General features: G+C 42.1%; 1 protein-coding gene across 2 annotated transcripts; it reads left to right on the top strand.

Moving 5' to 3' along the window:
- Nucleotides 1-482: 482 nt before the first annotated feature.
- Nucleotides 483-21223, top strand: zhx2 (zinc fingers and homeoboxes 2). 2 transcript variants are annotated; one of them, XM_008121676.3, is made up of 3 exons: nt 483-803; nt 16625-19196; nt 20125-21223. In XM_008121676.3, exon 2 carries the CDS (start codon nt 16793-16795, stop codon nt 19190-19192), a length of 2400 nt encoding a protein of 799 aa, XP_008119883.1. In that variant the 5' UTR covers nt 483-803; nt 16625-16792; the 3' UTR covers nt 19193-19196; nt 20125-21223. The 2 variants fall into 2 exon arrangements, with proteins under 2 accessions (XP_008119883.1, XP_003228184.1); XM_003228136.4 differs by lacking the exon at nt 483-803 and adding an exon at nt 11734-11872.

The raw sequence follows: 21223 nt of genomic DNA, 5'->3' as shown, positions 1-21223 counted from the left end.
AACTTCCTCACTGTGCGAAAGAGATGTTCAGCAGTGGAACTCTCCGCTCTGGAGTGTGGTAGAGTCTCCTCCTTTGGAAGCTTTTAAGCAGAGGCTGGATGGCCATCTGTCTGGGGTGCTTTGAATGCGATTTTCCTGCTTCTTGGCCGGGGGTTGGACTGGATGCCAGGCTGCATTAGCTGCACCTTAGTGTGGATGCATCCGAAGTTGAACGCCTTGCGTCTCCTGCGCGCATCAAACTTCCAAGCAAAGTTTTGCACCAAAAGTCAGGCAAAGAATGAAATCACGCGTGGGGAAGAGGGAAAGAAGTCACCCCCTTCCAAAAAAAAAGGGGGGGTGCTTTCGAAGGGGATGAGTTGCAGATGTGGGGCTTCCGAGCGGAAGAAAGAACTTAAGGAAAGGATCCCAACTTTCCCCCAAATCCCGGGATCCTGGTGGGGAAGAGCTGCGGGTTGTATCGTATGCAAATACGCCAGCTGACGTCAGGGATCACGTGGGCTTTGGCGTCGATCGCCACCACCGATCACCCAGAGATTTTATTTTTCCCCCCTTTTATAATATATATATATATATTGAAAATACAATAAAATAAAATCGCCCCCGCTGCGGTGCGTGGATTTTAAGAGGAGTGGGGAAAGCTTCTGGTGTCACGATGGTGGAGGAGGAGGAGGCGAAGAGTCCCAAAGAGGCTGCCCGGGTCCAACTTCCAGGCGTGTGAGTGAGTGTCCGTGGGAAAGAAGGCAGGCAGGAAGGGGCTGCCACGCGTGTCCCTGTCCCGTCCCACCCAGGCGGGGAATCGCCAGGTAAGAGAAACTTCTGCCTCTCCCTCTTGGGCTCCCTCCTTCCTCTTGAGCACATACACACTCATTTCCACGCAAACATCCACGCGCAATCGCGGCGTGGGTCCTCCAAAGCAGCCTTTCCCTGCTTTCCCTGCACTTCCACCCAACTTTTCCCCCCAAAAAATGTTTGCTTTTGGAAGAGAAGTAAACACAGACAGGGAGGGGCAAAGGGAAGGGACCCCAGCAAATTGGGATATTTTTGGAGAGCAAAAAGGTCTTGGCTGCGGGAATAACAAGCCTTGGTTTAGTTCGTATGGCATGGACTCCAAGGGGTCGGAAACGGAAGGCTACTTCCTTTGGGGGGTGTTGTTTTGTCTCTCCTTTCCCCCTTCCCCAAAAAAAGGCAACGTCGACGCTTCTCTTCTGTCGACACGAAAATATGGCGTCCTTGGTGGGAAGAGGAGGCGTTTGTTAGTTACGTAGAGAAAAAGGGAGGCTTGACTCCAGCAGGCTTGGCTCTCCCTCCTTGCAAAAATCGTGGGTGGAAATAGAGGGCGAGGGGGAGAGAGAAACACAAGGGTCTCCACGTTGGCACGCTTGAAGGCACCTTGGATTTCAGCCTCTCCAGGCAAACACAACACACACCCAGGCAACTGGGTCTCGGTTCAATCCAATGCGCTATTTTATTTCTCTTCCTCCCCTTTTCCATGCTCTTCCCAACCCACCCTAGATTTTGGAAATAGCTTGCCAAGTTCTTGAGTTGGAAAAAACACACACACTCAACCCCGACTTTCATAGGAAACCGGTGACACAATGTTCCAAAAGGTATCCAATCCCTCCTTGAAACAGTCCAGTCGGAAATTAAACAATTCACTCCTAACCGTAGTCGCTTGGGCTCCTCTTCCATGAGATCAGGGCAGGATCTAATGCCATCCATCCATCCAATTCCATTCCTGTTTGGAAAGACTTCCAGGTTAAAAGGTCCCCACCTTCTTCCCCTCCCTCCCCTTTCATATTTCCCCCCCTTTACTATCAGCTTTATTGCAATATTGTATGCCTTCCTCTGGGGAAAGGGAGGGGGAAATAATATAGGTTTCAACAGGAAGGAAGTGAGGTGTTGATTTGCTGAAAAGTTCCACCTGACTGCTTGACATCAAAGCCATGTGAGGTGTGGGAGCCCAGGACTGTTTCCTGTGTGCCTTTTGTCCGCCTGGGAAGCCTTGCCTTGGGGATGGAAACCTTTTTTCCTCCAGACAGTGTGTTGTTCCTTAAAGGCACACGGTGCTTTTTATTTTCTGTGGCTTGAGATAGGAACACATTCTGGGTTGCTTTGATGTTTGGTCTGCTTCTGGTAGTATCTGCACTGATCACTTAGGCCCCTTCCACACAGCTGAATAAATCCCACAATATCTGCTTTGAACTGGGATATATGGCAGTGTGGACCCAGATAACCCATTTCAAAGCAGATATTGTGGGATATTCTGCCTTGATATTTGGGTTATATGGCTGTGTAGAAGGGCCCATATAAGTCCGAAACCAGGATAGAAGAAAGTGGTTTTGCTGTGCAAATGATTACAAAGGAAATCAGGTAACCCAGGCAAGAGTAAACTTGAGATCCCTTTTATTATCAATGGCACAGCATAGAGATGTGCAGTCACTTTGCAGTATAGTTGTCCCTCCACATGTGCGCTTTTATGGATTTTGTTATTTATGGATTTGATGAAAATGATTACCTCTAGGAATGTCTCAATTCTCCAGTGTGACTCTAGGTACAACTTCTTCTTGTTATGTTGGACGACTTAGAGATTTCTAGGGAAAACACCAATGTGATTCTGTGGCCAGCCTCCAGCAGAAGTTAAATATAGAGACATCCTAGAAGACCCTAGAAATTCCTAGAGAAGTCTTCTCTCAGATGAAAAAAATAACAGTTTCTTTATTTGAGTTTTTTTGTGGTGTTGTGCTCTAACCCCAGCAAATGTGGAGGGCTGACTATATAGTGGGCCTTTGTTATCCACTGCAATTTGTTTCATCTCCTCTCCCTCACAGAATGCCCAAATCTGTGAATGCCCAAATCCCACTGTATACAAATATACAATGGGAAATCGCAAAATTCAGAACTTGGAGAGACCAGGGTTTGAATCCTCACTTGGCCATGTGAACACATTGAGTGACTTTGGGCAAGTCATATATTCTCAGCATCAGAAGAAGGCAACAGCAAAGCCCTTCTGAACAAAGCAGAGTCTCTTATGGTTTCTATAATTCCGAAATTACTTGAAGACACTCAAAAGTGGCACAATTAAAAAATCCTTTGGTTTTGTTTTAATGTTTTTTTTAAAAAAAATGGATGTAGTGAAGAGTTTTTAAATAGAACTTCTTAGAATAGCTTCACAAGAATGCTAGAATGGCTGCCTCCTTATCACTTTAATATTGACAAGTGAAAACAAGTTCCAAGCAGCCTTTAGAAACTGATTTTTTAATCTCTTGGTTTTTAATAGATTTGGTTTAAATTGTTTTGCTTCTATGGATTAGTTAATTACATGTTAATATTAACTTTAAAAATATTGATGAATTTGTAAGTGTTTTAGATTCAGTGTAGTGTAGTATAATGGCTTGAGGGTTGGACTTAGGGAGACTCAGGGTCAAATCATCACTTGACCATATAAGTCCATTGGCCTCTCAGGCTCAAAGGAATGCAGTGGCAACTTCCTCAGGATAAATCTTGTCAAGAAAACTCCATAATGAGTTTGCCTTTGGGTCGCCGTAAATCAGAAATGACTGGAAACTCAATGACAACATAAGTTGAAATGCAGGTTTATGATGCTTGCTGAACTAATGCACTTTGGCCCCACTTTAGCTTCCATGGCTCAATGCTATGGAATCCTGGGAATTGCAGTTCAAAAAGGCTTTCTCAACCCAACTGTTTTGGTGCGTTGCCAAACTACAAATTCCAGGATCCCACAGTTAGTGGGTATCCCTGAGCACATGAAATGCCAACTTCCAGTGTGGAAATGATTGCAGCAAAACCAGGGCAGGGAGTTTAGACAGCTTAAAAATGACTATATTTATTACATCTGCTTTCTCAGTCTAGAGTCCACTCTGTGAAATGTCTCTGCTCTGCAATGGTATTATAAATCTGCAAGCAAGGATCATTCTTTGTAAGAATGTGGAGTATTTTCACAGCCAAGGTATCTGTTACGGCTTGATACCTGAAGACCTGGTAAACAGAGCGCTGGCCTAGTTAAATTGCTGTTTTGTCCTTAATTCCTGCCTGGTCTGCAATGTGTTGCCTCTCTCTTCTGTTGCATGTGATGTTAGCCAGTCCTCCAAGAGCCTTTTCTCCCCTCCCAGATAGGAAAGCTCAAGAAAATGTATTAATAACACAGAGCCACAGACAGTGACAAAATGCAATTTAGGTCAGGCACAGGCTTTTGGGAGAAGAGAGCATCAGAGACACCTGGAAATTGCCTTTTGATCAGAGCTTGGAAAAGTTACTTTTTAGACCACAGGCCTGGAAATCCATATCTTTGGAAGAATATGAAGAGCTTTGCCTAAATGAATAGATGCTAATGCACAAGGAGATCTGTGTGGCTTCTTCCGTATTAGCATTCAAATGAGGCAAATCTGGTATTGGAAAAATGCATAATTTGCTAATGTAAGAAACAACAAGGGGATGTAACTTGTGTGGAAGACAGATCTACAAGTATCCTCTTGGTGCTTTTTATCCATAGATATACATAAAGGTTTTCCCCTGACATTAAGTCTAGTCATATCTGACTCTGGGGGTTGGTTCTCATCTCCATTTCTAAGCCGAAGAGCCGGCGTTGTCCGTGGACACCTCCAAGGTTGCATGGCCAGCATGACTGCATGGAGCGCTGCTATCCTTAGAAATGTACAAAATTATAACATTATGGTTCCACTATAACTGCCATGGTTCTATCCTGGGAGATGCTGGGATTGTCGTAGAGGAAGAGGAAATTCAAATTCTCAGCTAAAGATAGTTGATCAGACTCTATGGCCCCATCCAGACTGCTTATAATGAAGATGAAACAGTCCTATGTGGTCAGTGTAGTCCAGTGGTTCTCGGTCTGTGGGTCCCCAGATGTTTTGGCCTTCAACTCCCAGAAATCCTAACAGCAGGTAAACTGGCTGCAATTTCTGGGAGTTGTTGACCAAAATACCTGGGGACCCACAGGTTGAGAACCACTGGTGTAGTCCCATATAATGCCGTTTAACAGCACTGATGTGCATTATATGCATCTACACTGAGCATATAATACAGTTTCGAACTGACAGTCTGGATAGGACCATGGCCTTTAGCCTTCTCTGCCAAATAGTGAGGGTGCCTCACCAAACTACAGTTCCCAGGATTGCATTGCATTGAGCCATGGCAGTTCTAGTGCTGTCAAACTGTATTAATACTCCAGTATAGATAAACCTAAAATGGAATGATGTCAAAAGGGATAAGTGTATGAACAATATATGGATCTGGTTTTGGTAATGTATGTAGGCTCCCTGAGTTAAAACACATTTGGCATGTCTGGTGTTAAGCCATTTGTACATTCCTGTTGTAGAAGACAATCACTTCTAATGTGATCTGAGAGGTTTTAAAAGAGCTAAGATATCAGTTGGGGAAAGAGACAGTGTTGCCTTCCCATAGGGACTGATCTAGGAAATAGCCTCTTTCAAACTATGTGGATGTGGAGCGGCATTGCCTAGTGGAATGATTTAAGATGCCAAAAGGCCCAGATGGACAGTTGCTCCTCCATATTTGCAGGTTTAACTTTCACAGATTTGTATCCTGTTGCTATTGCATGTTGCAATGTTGCCAAAATACCTTATTGTGTTAGTTTTGTTGCATTTTTTGCTGGTGGATTTATAAAATTGAATAAAGAATGGCATAAATGTGAAAAAATATGTCTGCCATTAAAATTGTCAATGAAAGCAACTAGAAATAATCATTTGTTGTGCCAAATGAGTTACAGGTTTAGTATCCCTTATTTGAAATGGTTAGGACCAGAAATGTTTTAGATTACGGATTGTTACAGATTTTGAAATAGCTATATTTACATGCATATAAACATACACACACACTGAGATATTTTAGGAATGGGGCCCCAGTCTAAATGCAAAATTGATGCATGTTTCATGCATACCTTACCTTATACACATAGCCACAAGGTAGTTTTATCCAGATCATTTTAAATATAATTTTGTGCATGAAATAAGATGTGTGTACCTTGAACCATCAGAAAGTAAAGCTGTCCCTATCTCAGCCATCCAAGTGGAAATTTTTGTTTTGGAGTATTTCGAATTTTAGAGCACTGAATAAAGGATGCTTAACCTGGAATATCATACTTACTCATTATGTCAGTCTTCAAGTACTCCTTCACTGATGCTTTACTGCCCTCACACATAATGTAGCTAGCTACAGATAACAGTATCTCTTCGGATGTACTGCAACCAAGCACTAGTGCCAGGTAGATGGGGAAAAGAGGTTATATCTGAACTTTATGAGACAGTATTCACATTTCATTCAATCTGTGTATTTATATGTGATCCTATCCCATTTTGACTTTGCACACCAAGGAAGGGGTTGGTTCACCCAACTCTTCATGACCAAAACCTAAGATGTATTCCAACTTTGTTGTTGTTGAAGACCTTCAAGTCATTTCTGCAACTGTAAGCCGAACCTATAACAGAGTTTTCTGGACAAGATTTGTTCAAAGTGAGTTTGCTATTGCCTTCCTCTGAGGATGAGAGGATGAGTTTTCCAAGAGAATTCAGTTGGTTTCCATCCCTGAATGGGGAATTGTACCCTGGTCTCCAAAGCACAAACCACTCCATCACACTGACTGCCCTATTCATACTTATAATGCTGCAATTTCCCTTTGATTGCCATGTTTCAATCTTGTAAAATCCTGGCATTTACAATTTAGAGGAGAAAATATATAGGAAGGAACCCTGATTATTCCTTGTCTAAGAACACCTTATGAAATGTATGAGGTCTACAAAAAGTCCACAGATAACTTGAAGGCACATGCACATAGAGTGGACCCTTGGTATCCACTGGGGTTTGTTTCCAGGATGCTCATCCCATTATATAAATATTGTAGTAAAATTATGCCCCTTATATAAAAAGGGGAAAATTAAGATTTGCTTCTTATACAGTAAAGTCTCGCTTATCCAAGACTCGCTTATCCAAGGTTCTGGATTATCCAACGCATTTTTGTAGTCAATGTTTTCAATACATTGTGAAATTTTGGTGCTAAATTCGTAAATACAGTAATTACAGCATAACATTACTGCGTATTGAACTACGTTTTCTGTCAAATTTGTTGTATAACATGACGTTTTGGTGCTTAATTTGTAAATTCATATCATAATTTGATGTTTAATAGGCTTTTCCCTAATCCCTCCTTATTATCCAAGATATTCACTTATCCAAGGTTCTGCTGGCCCATTTAGCTTGGATAAGTGAGATTCTACTGTATTTGCAAAGTATGGATGGTTGAATCTGTGGATGCAAAATCTGTGGATACAGAGAAAACAACTGTACATTTAAAATGCTCAGACCAGGAACTCTAGGGCCTCACCAAACCACAAGTCCCAGGATTCCATAGGATGCAGCCTTGGCCATTAAAGTGGAATTATATCACTATAATTATGTAATACTAGCTGTGCCCGGCCACGCGTTGCTGTGGCGAAGTCTGGTGGTCTGGGAAATAAAGTATTGAGGAATTGGTGGTAGTTAAGGGCAAGGGTAAAGGTTTCCCCTGACATTAAGTCCAGTCATGTCTGACTCTGGAGGTTGGTGCTCATCTCCATTTCTAAGCCGAAGAGCCGGCGTTGTCCGTAGACTCCTCCAAGGTCATGTGGGATGACTACATGGAGCGGTGTTACCTTCCCGCCAGAGCAGTACCTATTGATGCACTCACATTTGCATGTTTTCGAACTTCTGGGTTGGCAGAAGCTGGAGCTAACAGTGGGGGCTCTCTCCGCTCCCCCAATTCAAACCTGTGGCCTTTGAGTCCAGAAGTTTAGCAGCTCAGCGCTTTAACACGCTGCACCATCAGGGGATATTATTTCCTAAAGGTTGTGAATATACAAAATTTTTGATTGTTTTTGTCTGTTGGAGGCAAGTATGAATGCTGGAATGAGGAAAAATGATTAGCATGTAATGGCCTTGTAGCTTTAAAGCCTGGCTGTTTCCTCCCTGAGTGAATTTTTTGTTGGGAGGTGTTAGCTGGCCCTGATTGTTTCCCGTGTGGAATTCCCTTGTTTTCAGAGAGGTGTTGTTTGCGATATTTTATGTGCTTCTACTGTCTGTGGTCCTGAGAAAACAGAGGAATTGCCAGACTTTGATGATGGGAATACTTTGTTGGGAGGTGTTAGCTGGCCCTGATTGTTTCTTGTCTGGAATTCCCTTGTTTTCAGAGTGGTGTTGTTTGTGATATTTTATGTGCTTCTAGTGTCTGTGGGCGTCAGAAAAGAGGATTTGCCAGACTTTGATGATGGGAATACTTTGTTGGGAGGTGTTAGCTGGCCCTGATTGTTTCTTGTCTGGAATTCCCTTGTTTTCAGAGTGGTGTTGTTTGTGATATTTTATGTGCTTCTAGTGTCTGTGGGCGTCAGAAAAGAGGATTTGCCAGACTTTGATGATGGGAATACTTTGTTGGGAGGTGTTAGCTGGCCCTGATTGTTTCCTGTCTGGAATTCCCTTGTTTTCAGAGTGGTGTTGTTTGTGATATTTTATGTGCTTCTAGTGTCTGTGGGCGTCAGAGAACAGAGGATTTGGCAGACTTTGGTGATGGGTATACTTTGTTGGGAGGTGTTAGCTGGCCCTGATTGTTTCCTGTATCGAATTTCCCTGTTTTCAGAGTGTTGTTCTTTATTGAGTGTTCTGATTTTAGAGATTATATTGTTGTGCATTATTGTACCACAGTAATTATTTCATCTTACAATAGAATCTCAGTTATCCAACATTTGGTAATGCAATGTTCTGGATTATCCAACGTAGTGTGCGTTTTAGTAGTCAATTTTTTTGTAGTCAGTGTTTTAAATTGTGATACTTTTTCTGTCAAATTTGTTGTATAACATGATGTTTTGGTGGCTAATTTGTATAACGATTACCTAATTTGATGTTTAATTGGGTTTTCCTGAATCTGTTCTTATTATCCAAGAGATTCAGTTATGCAATGTTGTGCAGGGATGTTTATGTTGGATAAGTGAGATTCTACTGTATATTTATAATTTTGTAAGGAAGGCGTTTGCGTCATCCCCGGGCACTGGAAAAGGGTAAATAAATAAGAGAAGAGGAGAAGAAGGCGCTCTGTACCTGCTCAGGGGCCAGGCGGGAGGCGTGGTGGGGTAAGGTCTGCCCTTCTCCTTTGCCCCTCCATCCCGGCCCTCCCTCTCCTACCGAAGGCGGCGCCGGTGTGGTGGTGGGTTGGCAGGCCTGGTAGGCCAGGGAAGAGCGGGCTCCGGTGGAGGCGCAGGCCCGGGGCGTAGCGGCTTCCTCCCCGCCTCGCGCTTCCCGGTGCCGGCCTCCATGTTCTTCCCGCGGAGGAGGATAGGAGGAGGCCTGAGCAGCGGCGAGGAGGAGGAGGGGGAGAACGGGGCCGGGAAGGCGGGCGATGGGGCGCTCATCCGCCGCTGCAGGGCCGAGAGGAAGGAAAAGGGGTGGGAAAGGAACCTCCACACACACAGAGAGAGGCAGGACTCGCTTTCCCAAGCGCCTCAAGCGGAGGTAACATTGTTGGCGCGAAACACCGGGAAGGTACTGAGGGAGGGGGAAAGTAGCCTTTTTTGTTTCCCAGGCGAGATGTGAGGCCAGGGGCGGGCCAGCATAGGCCCTCCGGGTGTTTTGGAGTGGAACTCCCAATTCGAGGATGGGGAGCTCAGCCTCGTGAGGCGGAGATGTGCCTTCTCCTGGCGAGTCTCTGGCTTCGGCGGTGGAGGCGGCGATAGAGGGGGAGGGAGGGGGGACGGTTTTGTGTGTGCACGCGCACGCGGGGGAAGAGTTGGGAGGATTGTGTTTGTGCGCATGCGCACATCGCCTGTTGTGTTTTTTTGGTGTTGTGATTGTGTTTTTTGTTTGTTTGTGTTGTATCTTACTGGAGGCGGGGATGATGGATTGCGTTGCCAATTTTCGAGTTTGGGGGGGCTGTAGATTTGTTGTTTTGTCCATCGCCGTGATGCCATCACTCTTTTATATATATAGATGAATGCGCTCTGCTGGGTTTCACCAACTGCTAGCACATTTCTCATCCTTTTAGAAATGGAAAGACTTTGCCATGAATCAACAGTGGGATGCGCCAGCTAAAAAAAGCAAAGGGAATTCTAGTCTGCATCAATAGGAGTACACTGTCTAGATTAAGTGAAATAATAATCCCACTCTATTCTACTTTGGTCAGATCTCACGTGGAGTAACCCTGTGTCCAGTTCTGGGCACCTCAATTCAAGGAGGATATTGAGAAGCTGGAATGTGTCTGAAAAGGGGCAACCAAGATGGCTAAAGATCTGAAAACCAAGACTTATCACCCTACTATCAAAAGCGCATTAGGAAGCTGGGTAGATTTAGCCTAGAGAAGAGAAGGACATATTTTAATATTTGAAAGGATGTCACATTGAGGAGAGGGCAGGCTTGTTTTCACCTGATCTGGTGTCTAGGAGCAAAGGATTCAAATTACAGGAAAATAGATTCCACTTAAACACTAAGAACAACTTTGACAGTGGAAAATGCTACCTGGGAGTGTGGTGGAGTCTCCTTCTCTAGAGGTTTTTAAACAAAGGCTAGATGGCCATATGTTTTTTTTAACTGTGTCAGAAGCGACTTGCGAACATACTGCAAGTCGTTTCTGGCGTGGGAAAATTGACCATCTACAGAGACATTGCCCAGGAGATGCCTGGATGTGCTAGATCTCTCTCATAGCCCCACAAGCTAGAGCTGACAGACAGGAGCTCACCCCCTCTTGCAGATTCAGACCAGCAACCTTCATGTCAGCAACCCAACCTTTAGGTCAGCAGTTCAGACGGAACAAGGGTTTTTTAACCCATTGTGCCCCTGCGGCTCATCCTGGCCATCTGTTGAGAATGCTTCAATTGTGTCATTCTACATGGTGATCTCTTCCAACTCTGTGAGTCTGTGATTAATCTGGGCATAAACAGCACTTTGAATTTGGTAATAACCCAAATCATGTCACCAGCCACAATCTTGCAAGCTGCTCTCTCAGCCCTACCTCACCTGACTTTGTAGGCGTGAAATATCATAATTGCAAATGTGATCGCTATGTGAATACATAACATTAGCCGTAAAAGAATCACAAGTTTAATTATGTGAGGCAACAAAAGTGAAGCAATTTTAGATTCAATGTTCTGGGTTGCTAGTGTTTGTCTTTTTCCTGTTACACTAACTCCTGCTGTTTGTTTAGTGATAAAACTGCAATTCTCTTTATGTCTATACTTTATACAAAGCCCAGGAAGAATTGAGCAGCTCAGTAAACAAACATTTGGGATGCCGTGGTTCTTTGTTTATCTTTGTAGTCCCTTTCTTTCAGCTCATTCTATGTTAAATCCAATGCTAGTCCCAATTAGAGTAGAGCCTTTAAAATCAATAGGATTTCCGTAAATGGTAACTAGCAGGTCTTATGAACATTGGGTTCAGCAGAGTCACCAGAATGGAGAGAAAATAAAATAGACTAAAAGAAATAGCAGACAGTCCAGGCACTTTCCTTTTTATTCCTTTGCATATTTTACATAGTCTGCGGAAATGTATTTTTATTATATTTGACATACAAAAGTTAAAATAAATACTGGTATAAATGGACATAAATCAGGTATTAAGTTTATAGAATATACCAAAACCAATTGCAGAGAATTTCAGTCTTCCTGGCCCTTCCACCTCTGATCCAGGACAGCTGTTCCTGAACAACCAAATATATATATACAAAGGAAGACTGAAAAGAGAAACAGCTGGGTTGCAATGCAGTCGACACTCTACATTTGCAGATTTAAGTTTTGAAGAATATGGTGCCCTTAATCCATGCATCCTAAAAGTTTCTCATTGCCACAACTGAGTTTCCATCAATCCTGTAAGTGTTACAGAAATGGATCATTTTCAATGGAAACTGCGAAGTTCCTAGGTTTGCATTTGTAGTTTTAAGAAATGCTGGCAGTGGTGTATCTGATAATAATACCAATAATAATAATAAGATGAAGGTTTAATTTTCTTAGCATAGGAATTTTTTTTCTTTCGTGTCAGGAGCGATTTGAGAAACTGCAATAATCAGCAAAGGACTGATTATTGCTTTAACTATAACTGACAGGCGAATTTGGTGGACTTTGGAAAATGGAAGGGGATTTTCTCTCTACTTTGCTATTCCTAAAAATTACCAAATGTGAACATTCACTCTTTAACTGGTTAGCTATTTCGCCAATGTCGTGTCTTTGATTTTCCAAAAGGATTACACTATGTAACAAAATTTTGTGCAGTACTTACTTTGAAAATAGTTGTTATACTCCAGAAAAGCGAACCTTGTTGAAATGACCTACTTGTGCCATAGTATCACCCTGAATGACCTGGAAAGTTCCTAGAGAGATAACATCTCTAGGAATTAGTTAGATCCTCCAATGCACAGCAGAAAAATTGTCTGTGGGGCGTAGATAATTCCCATTTTGTTGGAAATGGCTAAGTAAAACCATGGGTACCAGTCCCATGAGTGCCGGGATCATGTTGTATTTTTGGATAGCTTTGCACTAAATTAACACCCCACTGCTCTTAAATCATTCAAATTATTCAGTACAGTGTTAGGCTTAATTAAGGTTTGCACAGTCAGTTTAATTTCTTACTAATGTGTATTACATTTGCCAAATAAGTATCTATACCCCAGAATATTTATAATGAAGGAATAATTACCAATATTAAGTGAGTCTATGGATGAATGAAATAGCCAGGAGAAGCAGTTACAAAACGTTGTGGGGAAGAATGTAGGGCTCAGCATCGCACAAATCTGCACGCAGATATTACACTGCACTGAGTGAATGTTGGATTGAGGCCTCTGAATTGTTTAAAAATACTTTACTGGCATATGTTCCCGGCATGGCCTAAGTTTGCATTTTGCTTGTGGTTTTCTTTTCTTCCTCCCTTTCTCTCATGCACCTTGTCTTTCTCTCTTGCCTTCCTTCCATCCATTCTTTCTTTCCTTCTTCCCTTGTTTTTGCTATACACCTTCCCTTCCTTCCTTCCTTCCTTCCTTCCTTCCTTCCTTCCTTCCTTCCTTCCTTCCTTCCTTCCTTCCTTCCTTCCTTTCTCTTTTTTTCCTTCCAGTCTCTTCGTACTTTTTCTTTTCTTTTTTCTTTCCAGTCCCCCTCTTCCTTTCCCTTTCCTTTCTCATTCCTTTCCCTTTCCCTCCCTTTCCCATTCCCTTTCCCATTATCTTCTCTCTCTCTCTCTCCCTCCCTCCCTCCCTCTCTCTCTCTCTCTCTCTCTCTCTCTCTCTCTCTCTCTCCTGTGAGAATCCTGTGGCCTTGCAAATGGTATTCAATTGCAGCTCCCATTTGTCCTAGACAGAAGAGACAATAACACTATGTGACACAATTTTTGTTCCTGGGTTATAAATGTCATTTCCTAATTGGTTCTATCATTAAAACATGGGGAAGGTTTATTAAACTGCAAAAACTTTGTTTTTGTAGGACATCTTACAGCACGTTTTGCTATAGATTTTTCAATGAATATCTCAGAGTCTCAACCAATTCAACATAATTTGTGGCAACCGCAAAAACAAAGTTTTTGGAGTAGAACAATGACTTCCAAAGTACGTACTGCCCAAATAAACAGGAAATAACACTTTCAAACCAGGAACAGGGATTTTTTCAAATTTTGTTACATAGTGTAATAAAAGCAGGGAGATGCAGTCCAAGAACATCTGGAGCAGTATGTAATTCCCAGTCCAGAGTCTCGGCTAGTATTCATGGTTATTTGTCAAACAGATGCAGAACAAAAAGTCATAGAGTTGGAAGAGACCCCCAAGGGCTACCCAGCCCATCCCCATTCTGCCATGCAAGGACACTCAATCAAAGCATTCCTGATAGATGGCCATCCAGACTCTGCTAAAAACCTCCAAAGAAGAAGACTCCACCGTGTACCAAGGCACTGTCAAACATGAGAAACTTCTTCCTGATGTTTAGGTGGTATCCCTTATCCTGTAGTTGACTTTCTCAGCCTTTTGTTTTCAGGAGATCATGCATGATGTGTGTTGCAATGGAGGCTACTCAAAGTCAGCAGTGCAGCCCTCCTTTTGAAATGTGCAACATACGAAGGAAGTCCTGTCCCCCGGGCAAATCTGTCAACAGCTTTGTGGGGTGACACCTTGAAGCTTTGAAGCTGCTACTGCCATTTACAGATTTTGATGCCTTGCCGTTTGAAAATTGCAAATGAAATAGAGAGGGATAGACAGCACTGATCTTCACATGAAGCGAGTGCTGGGATTAGATGTGGCAGCCTCTCCCAAAGCAGAAGATGTGCCTCTTCTGAGATTCGACGTTAGGTCATGAAAAGTGATAGACAGCTCCGGGGCAGGTTGAACGGAGCACTTTCCTCCATATTGATGTGTCTCAGGTCCTGATGAAATGCAAGAGGAAGTCTCCCAGAGCATGACATTGTGAGCATCAAAGTGTCCATCCGGCGACTGAGATTGACATTTGCCGCAAAGAGGTCAAGCACAAAGGGGTCGAAAGCACAAGGATAGCTTTACTACCAATGACAGCAACAGCAGATGACTGGCAGACAGATGGAGGGCAGAGAGCATCTCCAGGAGCCATAAAGGACCTCTGTGCATTTTATCCACTCTTACTAGCTGGAGGTCATCTGGGATAAAAGTCAGGATGCAAAAATGGGGGAAATTGCATGCTTTGTTTTTAAAGCCACATCAAATAATTACTCTATAAAAACGTAGATTTTCACCCGAAGGTGCAATATGCGAGAGGTTCTGTCTCCACTCCATTGTTAGAAACCAAGGGGACATTAATAATATAGAACAGAGCTTTCCCAGTATTTCATGTTGGTGACACACTTTGTAGGCATGCATTATTTTGTGACACAGTAATTCAGTTTTACTATCTGCTGTGGTTCATCCAACCCCTTACGAGAGATACAGATGCACACATAAATAGCAATAAGGAAATATATGGAGACATGATATATCTCATGAAAATTTTATTTTTTAAAAAATATATATGATTTATTTCTTTTCTTACATAGACCCAGAGGTTTTCTTTTATGTCCGCATGACATACCTACACACTACGGCCAACATACACATGTGTCGTGACACACCATTTGGAAAGCTATAGAATATATGCAGTTAAAACACCATTTGTATTGTCAAGGCTCAATGCTATGGGATCCTGGGATTTGTAGTTTGGTGAAGCACCACTCTGGCAGGCGAGGACCTTGTAAAACCACATCTCCTAATTGAGTCATGGCAGTTAAAGTGGTGTCAAATTACATGAATTCTATAGTATAGATAGTTTCATTTTGGTAGGCCCTAGGGTTCACATTACCTAAACATCTACATTCTCTAAAATGTTCCTCTCATTGATAAATGTCAAGTGCAGCACTGCCCTAAATGTAAGGCAACGGAAACCCATAGAAGGTTTTCCAAAACTTTTAGGAAAAGGGCTGAAAGTAACGGAAAATAAGAAGAGCATTGGTGTGGGAAGGACTGCTCTAACCATCGGTCATTCCTTTCATTTGGGCTCAATTCACTCTCTAGCCTACCGTACCAGCTAAAAGTATTCTCTAGCATCAATGATGTGAGAGCTTTTTGTTCTTTCTCTGGATTTCTACTGTATGCTGCCTGCTGCCTGATTTGCTACCATCTTTGTATTTCCAGAAATGGAGATTTATGTGAGATCCCAATGAAGATATAATATTAGATTTAAAAGATTGGTGTGGGGCTTGTCATAAAATACAGATGTTGAAATAGTTATTGAGATGTCAAAAGTTTATATCCAATAAAGAAAACCAGTGCAAGAGAAATGCTGCATTTTTCTGACTGTCCCATTAAGAAGCTAAGAGATATCTTCAGTATAGTAGTAAAGAATAAGGTCTGGGATTTTGTGAAACTGGTCTTTCTAGAAGGAAAAGAAGAACAGAAAAATATACAAAAGTAGAAGGCTATTTAAATGTAATAGGAAAATAATATTTATTCAAACTCAGGCGAGTCCATATCCAATTACTGTATATACTCGAGTATAAGCCTTGTTTTACAGCCCTTTTTTAAAACTGAAAAAAACCCTCCTCGGCTTATACTCAGGTGAGGGTTCTGGTGGGCTTATATGCAGGTCGGCTTATACTCAAGTATATATGGTATATTTACTATTTTTCTCTATTATTATTGGTATTATTATATTTATTATTTTACTCTATTATTATTATTATTACATTTATTATTTTACTCTATTGTTCTTACTTTTACATTGGCTTATACTCAAGTATATATGGTATCTAGCTATAGTTGGTGTTGCTTCAGACAAACACAAAACTTGCAGGATTAGGACAATTCAGATAAAACCTGTAGTTCAAAATAACTACTTGGGTTCTCCAAGAACAGAGATAGCCTTTTCAAATACTTTTCCTTCCAAATTCGCTTATTCTGTACAGTACAAACTAGCTTTTTCTTAACACAGAGACGAAGCAACAAGTACAGCACAGTTCTCAGATAAAGGTTATCATGGAAAGAACTGGTGTTCAGTATCTATCAATAAAGCTAAAGGGATGTTTGGGAATGGTCATACTTTAGGAAGGTATGGACATACATTAATATTATATATCTTGTTTTTAGGTGTGATTCAGTCCAGTTTGTGTGGTGTCCGGCATTGAAGGCCATGGCTGACATCAGAATTCTATAGGATATATCCTTGGGCCTCATCCATACGGGAAGAGCTGAACATCTTTTTAGGGGTTTTTAAGAGAAGACATTGCTGCTGCTTAGAAAAGTTACTCCACTACCATGGCTAGCAAAAGGAAGTCAACCACTCCTTGTATGGTACGAGCACCTGAAGCCACAGGGCAGGGAGTTTCTAAGGACAGTGATGCAGCAAATGCAGCTCCAGAGAAAGACATGGGAGATGAGTTGGCTGCTGGCAAGGAGAACTCTGAAAATGACTGTGAGGTAATTGAAGGGAAATCTTCCCCAGCCAATCCTTCCAAGAAATCTCTTGGTGGTTATGAATGTAAGTACTGCCCCTACTCCACTCAGAACCTGGTCGACTTCACAGAGCACATAGATACGCAACACCCCAATGTGATCCTGAACCCCCTCTACGTATGCGCCGAATGTAACTTTACAACCAAAAAGTATGATTTATTATCTGATCACAACACAAAACTCCACCCAGGGGAAAACAACTTCAAGCTGAAATTGATCAAGCTCAACGATCAAACGATCCTAGAGCAGTCCATTGAGGTAATACACACCTCACTTGCAACTGAGCCTCCCGAATGTGAAGTAGGTCATCTTGGGACAAGTGGTATGAACAAAGCAATACCAATTATTAATGTTGGGAAGCCTAAAAGTGAGGCAAAGAAAATTTCTATAGACAGCCATCGGGATGGGATTCACCTTGCTGAGCCTATCACCTGTATTAAAGGAGCAGAGCTTCTCCAGGACATACTGGCTCACGTGATGCCCTCTGTACAGCTCCCACCAAATATCAACCTTGTTCCCAAGGTCCCCGTACCAATGAACATTACCAAATACAATTCTGCACTGGATACTAATGCAACTATGATCAATTCCTTCAACAAATTTCCCTACCCAACACAGGCCGAGTTGTCGTGGTTGACGGCAGCATCCAAACACCCAGAGGAACAAATCCGAATTTGGTTCGCGATTCAACGCTTGAAGCATGGCATCAGCTGGTCTCCAGAAGAGGTTGAAGAGGCAAGGAAGAAGATGTTCAACGGCACCATCCAGGCAGCACCTCAGACCATCACTGTTCTGCCAGCTCATGTCACTCCTGCCAAGATGTCACAGCCTCTCATCCAAACAGCTGTGCCTTGTCAGATCCTCAGTCAGACTGGCCTGGTTTTGACACAGTTGTCAAATGGATCAAATGTTTCCCCAGTTACTCTGGCTGTTGCTGCCAATCACAAGCAGAAACGGAGCACACAGAACCAGTCAGCTGTTCCAGAAGCCAAGCGTCCACATGTTGTCCCTTCAGAAGGCTTGTCAAAACAGAATACTGTTGCTGCTCCAACAAGCACAACCACAGCACCATTGTCTCCTGTATCATCTATACCAGCAAGTGACCGCAAGAAAACTAAGGAGCAGATAACGGCCCTGAAGACTAGTTTCCTCATTAGCCAGTTTCCTGACAATGCTGAAATTTACAGGCTGATAGAAATCACAGGTCTCTCAAGAAGTGAGATCAAGAAGTGGTTCAGTGATTACCGATATCGGAGTCAAAAAGGAATTGTCAACATCTCAAGTGAATCCATACCCATGGATCAGCTAGCTCTTGCTGCTGCAAGGCAGGGGCGTCCTTACAGTCTATATTCAGACTTCGCTTTCCATAAATTCAAAGGGAAAAGCCCAGAACAATTTAAGATCCTGGAAGAAAGTTTCCTTAAAAGCTCTTTTCCAACACAGAGTGAGTTGGAAAGACTCAGGAGTGAAGCCAAGATGAGTAGAAGAGAGGTTGAAACCTGGTTCAATGAGCGAAGAAAGCTAAGAGATAACATGGAGCAAGCTGTCTTGGACTCAATGGGATCAAACATAAAGAATAAAGATCAAGGTGATTCCAATGGAGCACTAACTCAAACAGAAAAGTCTAACATCTCCAAGGACTCAACATCTTCGTGTAAGTGTCCTGCATTTGCCACAAGTAGCCAGCAGCAGTCCCACTTACTGAAGAGCATGTTTGCAGTAACTCAGTGGCCATCTCCACAGGACTATGATGAGTTGGCAGCTCAAACAGGACTCACTAGGACTGAAATAGTTCGCTGGTTCAAGGAGAATAGGGGCTTTCTACGAACTGGGAAATTAAAATGGTTTGATCAATACCAACAACAATGTGTCATTGATGGCTATGACATACCAGAGGAGCCAATATCCACTGAGAGTGTGAAGAAAGAAAGTGATGCAGTTCAGCAGCCTGAGAAAGAGCACGAGAAGCTGGAAAAACAAAACACTGTTGGCATGGTGAAATCACAGTGCAATGACCAAAACAGTCAAAACAGTGATAAAAACCCAGATGCTGGCAATCTGGGTTTTATCGAAGTGACCACAGATGATGGCAATGACGACGATGATGCTTCAGACTGTATGGACAACTGGAGTCAACCTGTGCCTGAAAGCAAGGCAGATGTTGATTCAGAAAGTCTATCCGGTGATAACTCTCACACCTAAATAGGTAATAATACTAATGGTTTTGTTAGTTTTAATGTAATTTGGAATTTAGTCCTTCTTTTATTTTTATTGCCTGGCTCATCATTCAGTTAATAATTACCAGAACATTTGAAAAAAGAGACCTTCCCTAGAAGAAGCCCATAAAACAGTGGTTCTCAACCTGTGGGTCCCCAAGTGTTTTGGCCTACAACTCCCAGAAATCCCAGATTGCTTTAAAAGTTCTTATGCATTTTCAAAACAATACAAAAAGAGACTCATACATCATCAGGTGGAAAGAGACATTCGGGAATATATTTTATTGTCTACTTAACAGCTAGAATAAATAGTAGAAACAGATCTTACGACATGAACAGACGAGGCAGGTCTGTTATTGCTATTTGCAGTGAAACGGACTTCAACGTATAGCAATGCTATGTATATGAGACCTGCAAGAATCCCTTGCATCAACATCCCGTCCAGATTTAGTAAACTCAAGGACATGGCTTCCTCCATTGAGGCAATAATATTATCTTCTTTTTCCCTACAGCCTTCCAATAGATGCCACCATCATAAAAGCCCTGATCTTTGTGTGGTTTTATTTATTTAATAATCAATTTGTACCATCCATTGCTTGAAAGTAAATCTTGATTTTCCCTAAAAGGCAAACCTTGGTTTTGCCGTTTTATATAAGGGATACCATTTTAGTATGCCATTATAGGTCATGGGACTTGGGCATTTTCAGATTTTGGTATCCACAGGTCCTAGAATAAAACTTCAGCAGATACCAAGCTCCCACTATTCTTTCAACAATAACAAAAAACACTTTAAATCACAGTGTCCACTAGCAAAAGGATTGTTTTCACTTTTAAAGAATGTTCTGGGTAAAGGTACTGCTTTCCAGGTACGTACTGTTTTCTAAATAAACATCTTCCATGCTATTTTCTGTTTCACAGACCTATCTTTCAGCTTTCTGGACATCTATCAACTTTGTGATCTTGGAAGTGTGCTGGCGCTGACCCCGGGATCAAAGGTGGCTATTGGAAAAGGATGTCAAAGCATTTACTCCAGAAACTGAAGTCACAGTGGAGAAAGACTATCCTGTAGAGGGTCACAAGTTTCATGATGCCAAAATCCCATTTGGGGATGTTTTTAAAAAGGGCCCCTGTATATAGGTTTTCTCTGTAGTGCGCTGCTGACTTGCCTTCAGTTGTGCACTTACACTAACAATACAGAGATGTTAGTGTGGGAGAGACAGTACCGTTTCTGGTTGGTGCTTAGTTCCATTGCATCCTCAAGATCAGTTTGATTTATACATTGTTTAAAGGAACTAGTAACTATTACACTACAGTGAAATCGTTTGGAAACTTCTCGGCTTGCCTCATCCAAGCGTAATGGTACGCTTCTGTGCCCAGGAGTTTGTCCATCTCAACATGCTAAACAGAAGCAATCCTGGGTCAGATTGACTGGTTTTCTTAAGAGCCATTTCCTTTGGACCTGGGTTGGTTTTGTTCTTCTGCATGCATAAAAGCCTCTGAGGCAGTGGGAGAGCATATCGCTTAACAATTACCCATAACTCACCATATGCCAAAACATCTGGACTGTGGAGCGCTGAAGTTAATAGGACACTGCCATTTCTTGTTGCAAACAACTTTCTTTTTCTATTTCTAGTGTACCATCTAAAAACAAGAATTTTCAATGGAGGGCTTAAGCTTATTTGTAACTGAACTTGTTTGTATTTTTTCATTGGTGCAAAGACAGAGAGACAATTATTTTTGTCAGCTGTAGGTGCTGTATTGAGCAAAACAGTTTCTCAAACTCTCACTTATACATTTTTAGCTTTGTTTCTAGGTGTGTCCCCCTTCCAATTGCATTTTTGTTCTTCAGCCGCTAGAAGGAGAGTGATAAAAATTAAAGGGTAAAGAATTGTCTGGGAGACATCTTTTTTAAAGACTACTTTGCTACGGTTTGGAGAAAATGGTCCATTTTCATCCTATATGAGCTGCACAAACCTAATATTAGGGAGTTTGAATTAAAGAGAAAAGTTTTCTAACA

This window comes from Anolis carolinensis, chromosome 4 (genome assembly GCF_035594765.1).
Source record: "Anolis carolinensis isolate JA03-04 chromosome 4, rAnoCar3.1.pri, whole genome shotgun sequence".
Classification (NCBI taxonomy): Eukaryota; Metazoa; Chordata; class Lepidosauria; order Squamata; family Dactyloidae; genus Anolis; species Anolis carolinensis.
This window is presented reverse-complemented; position numbering and strand designations above follow the sequence as displayed.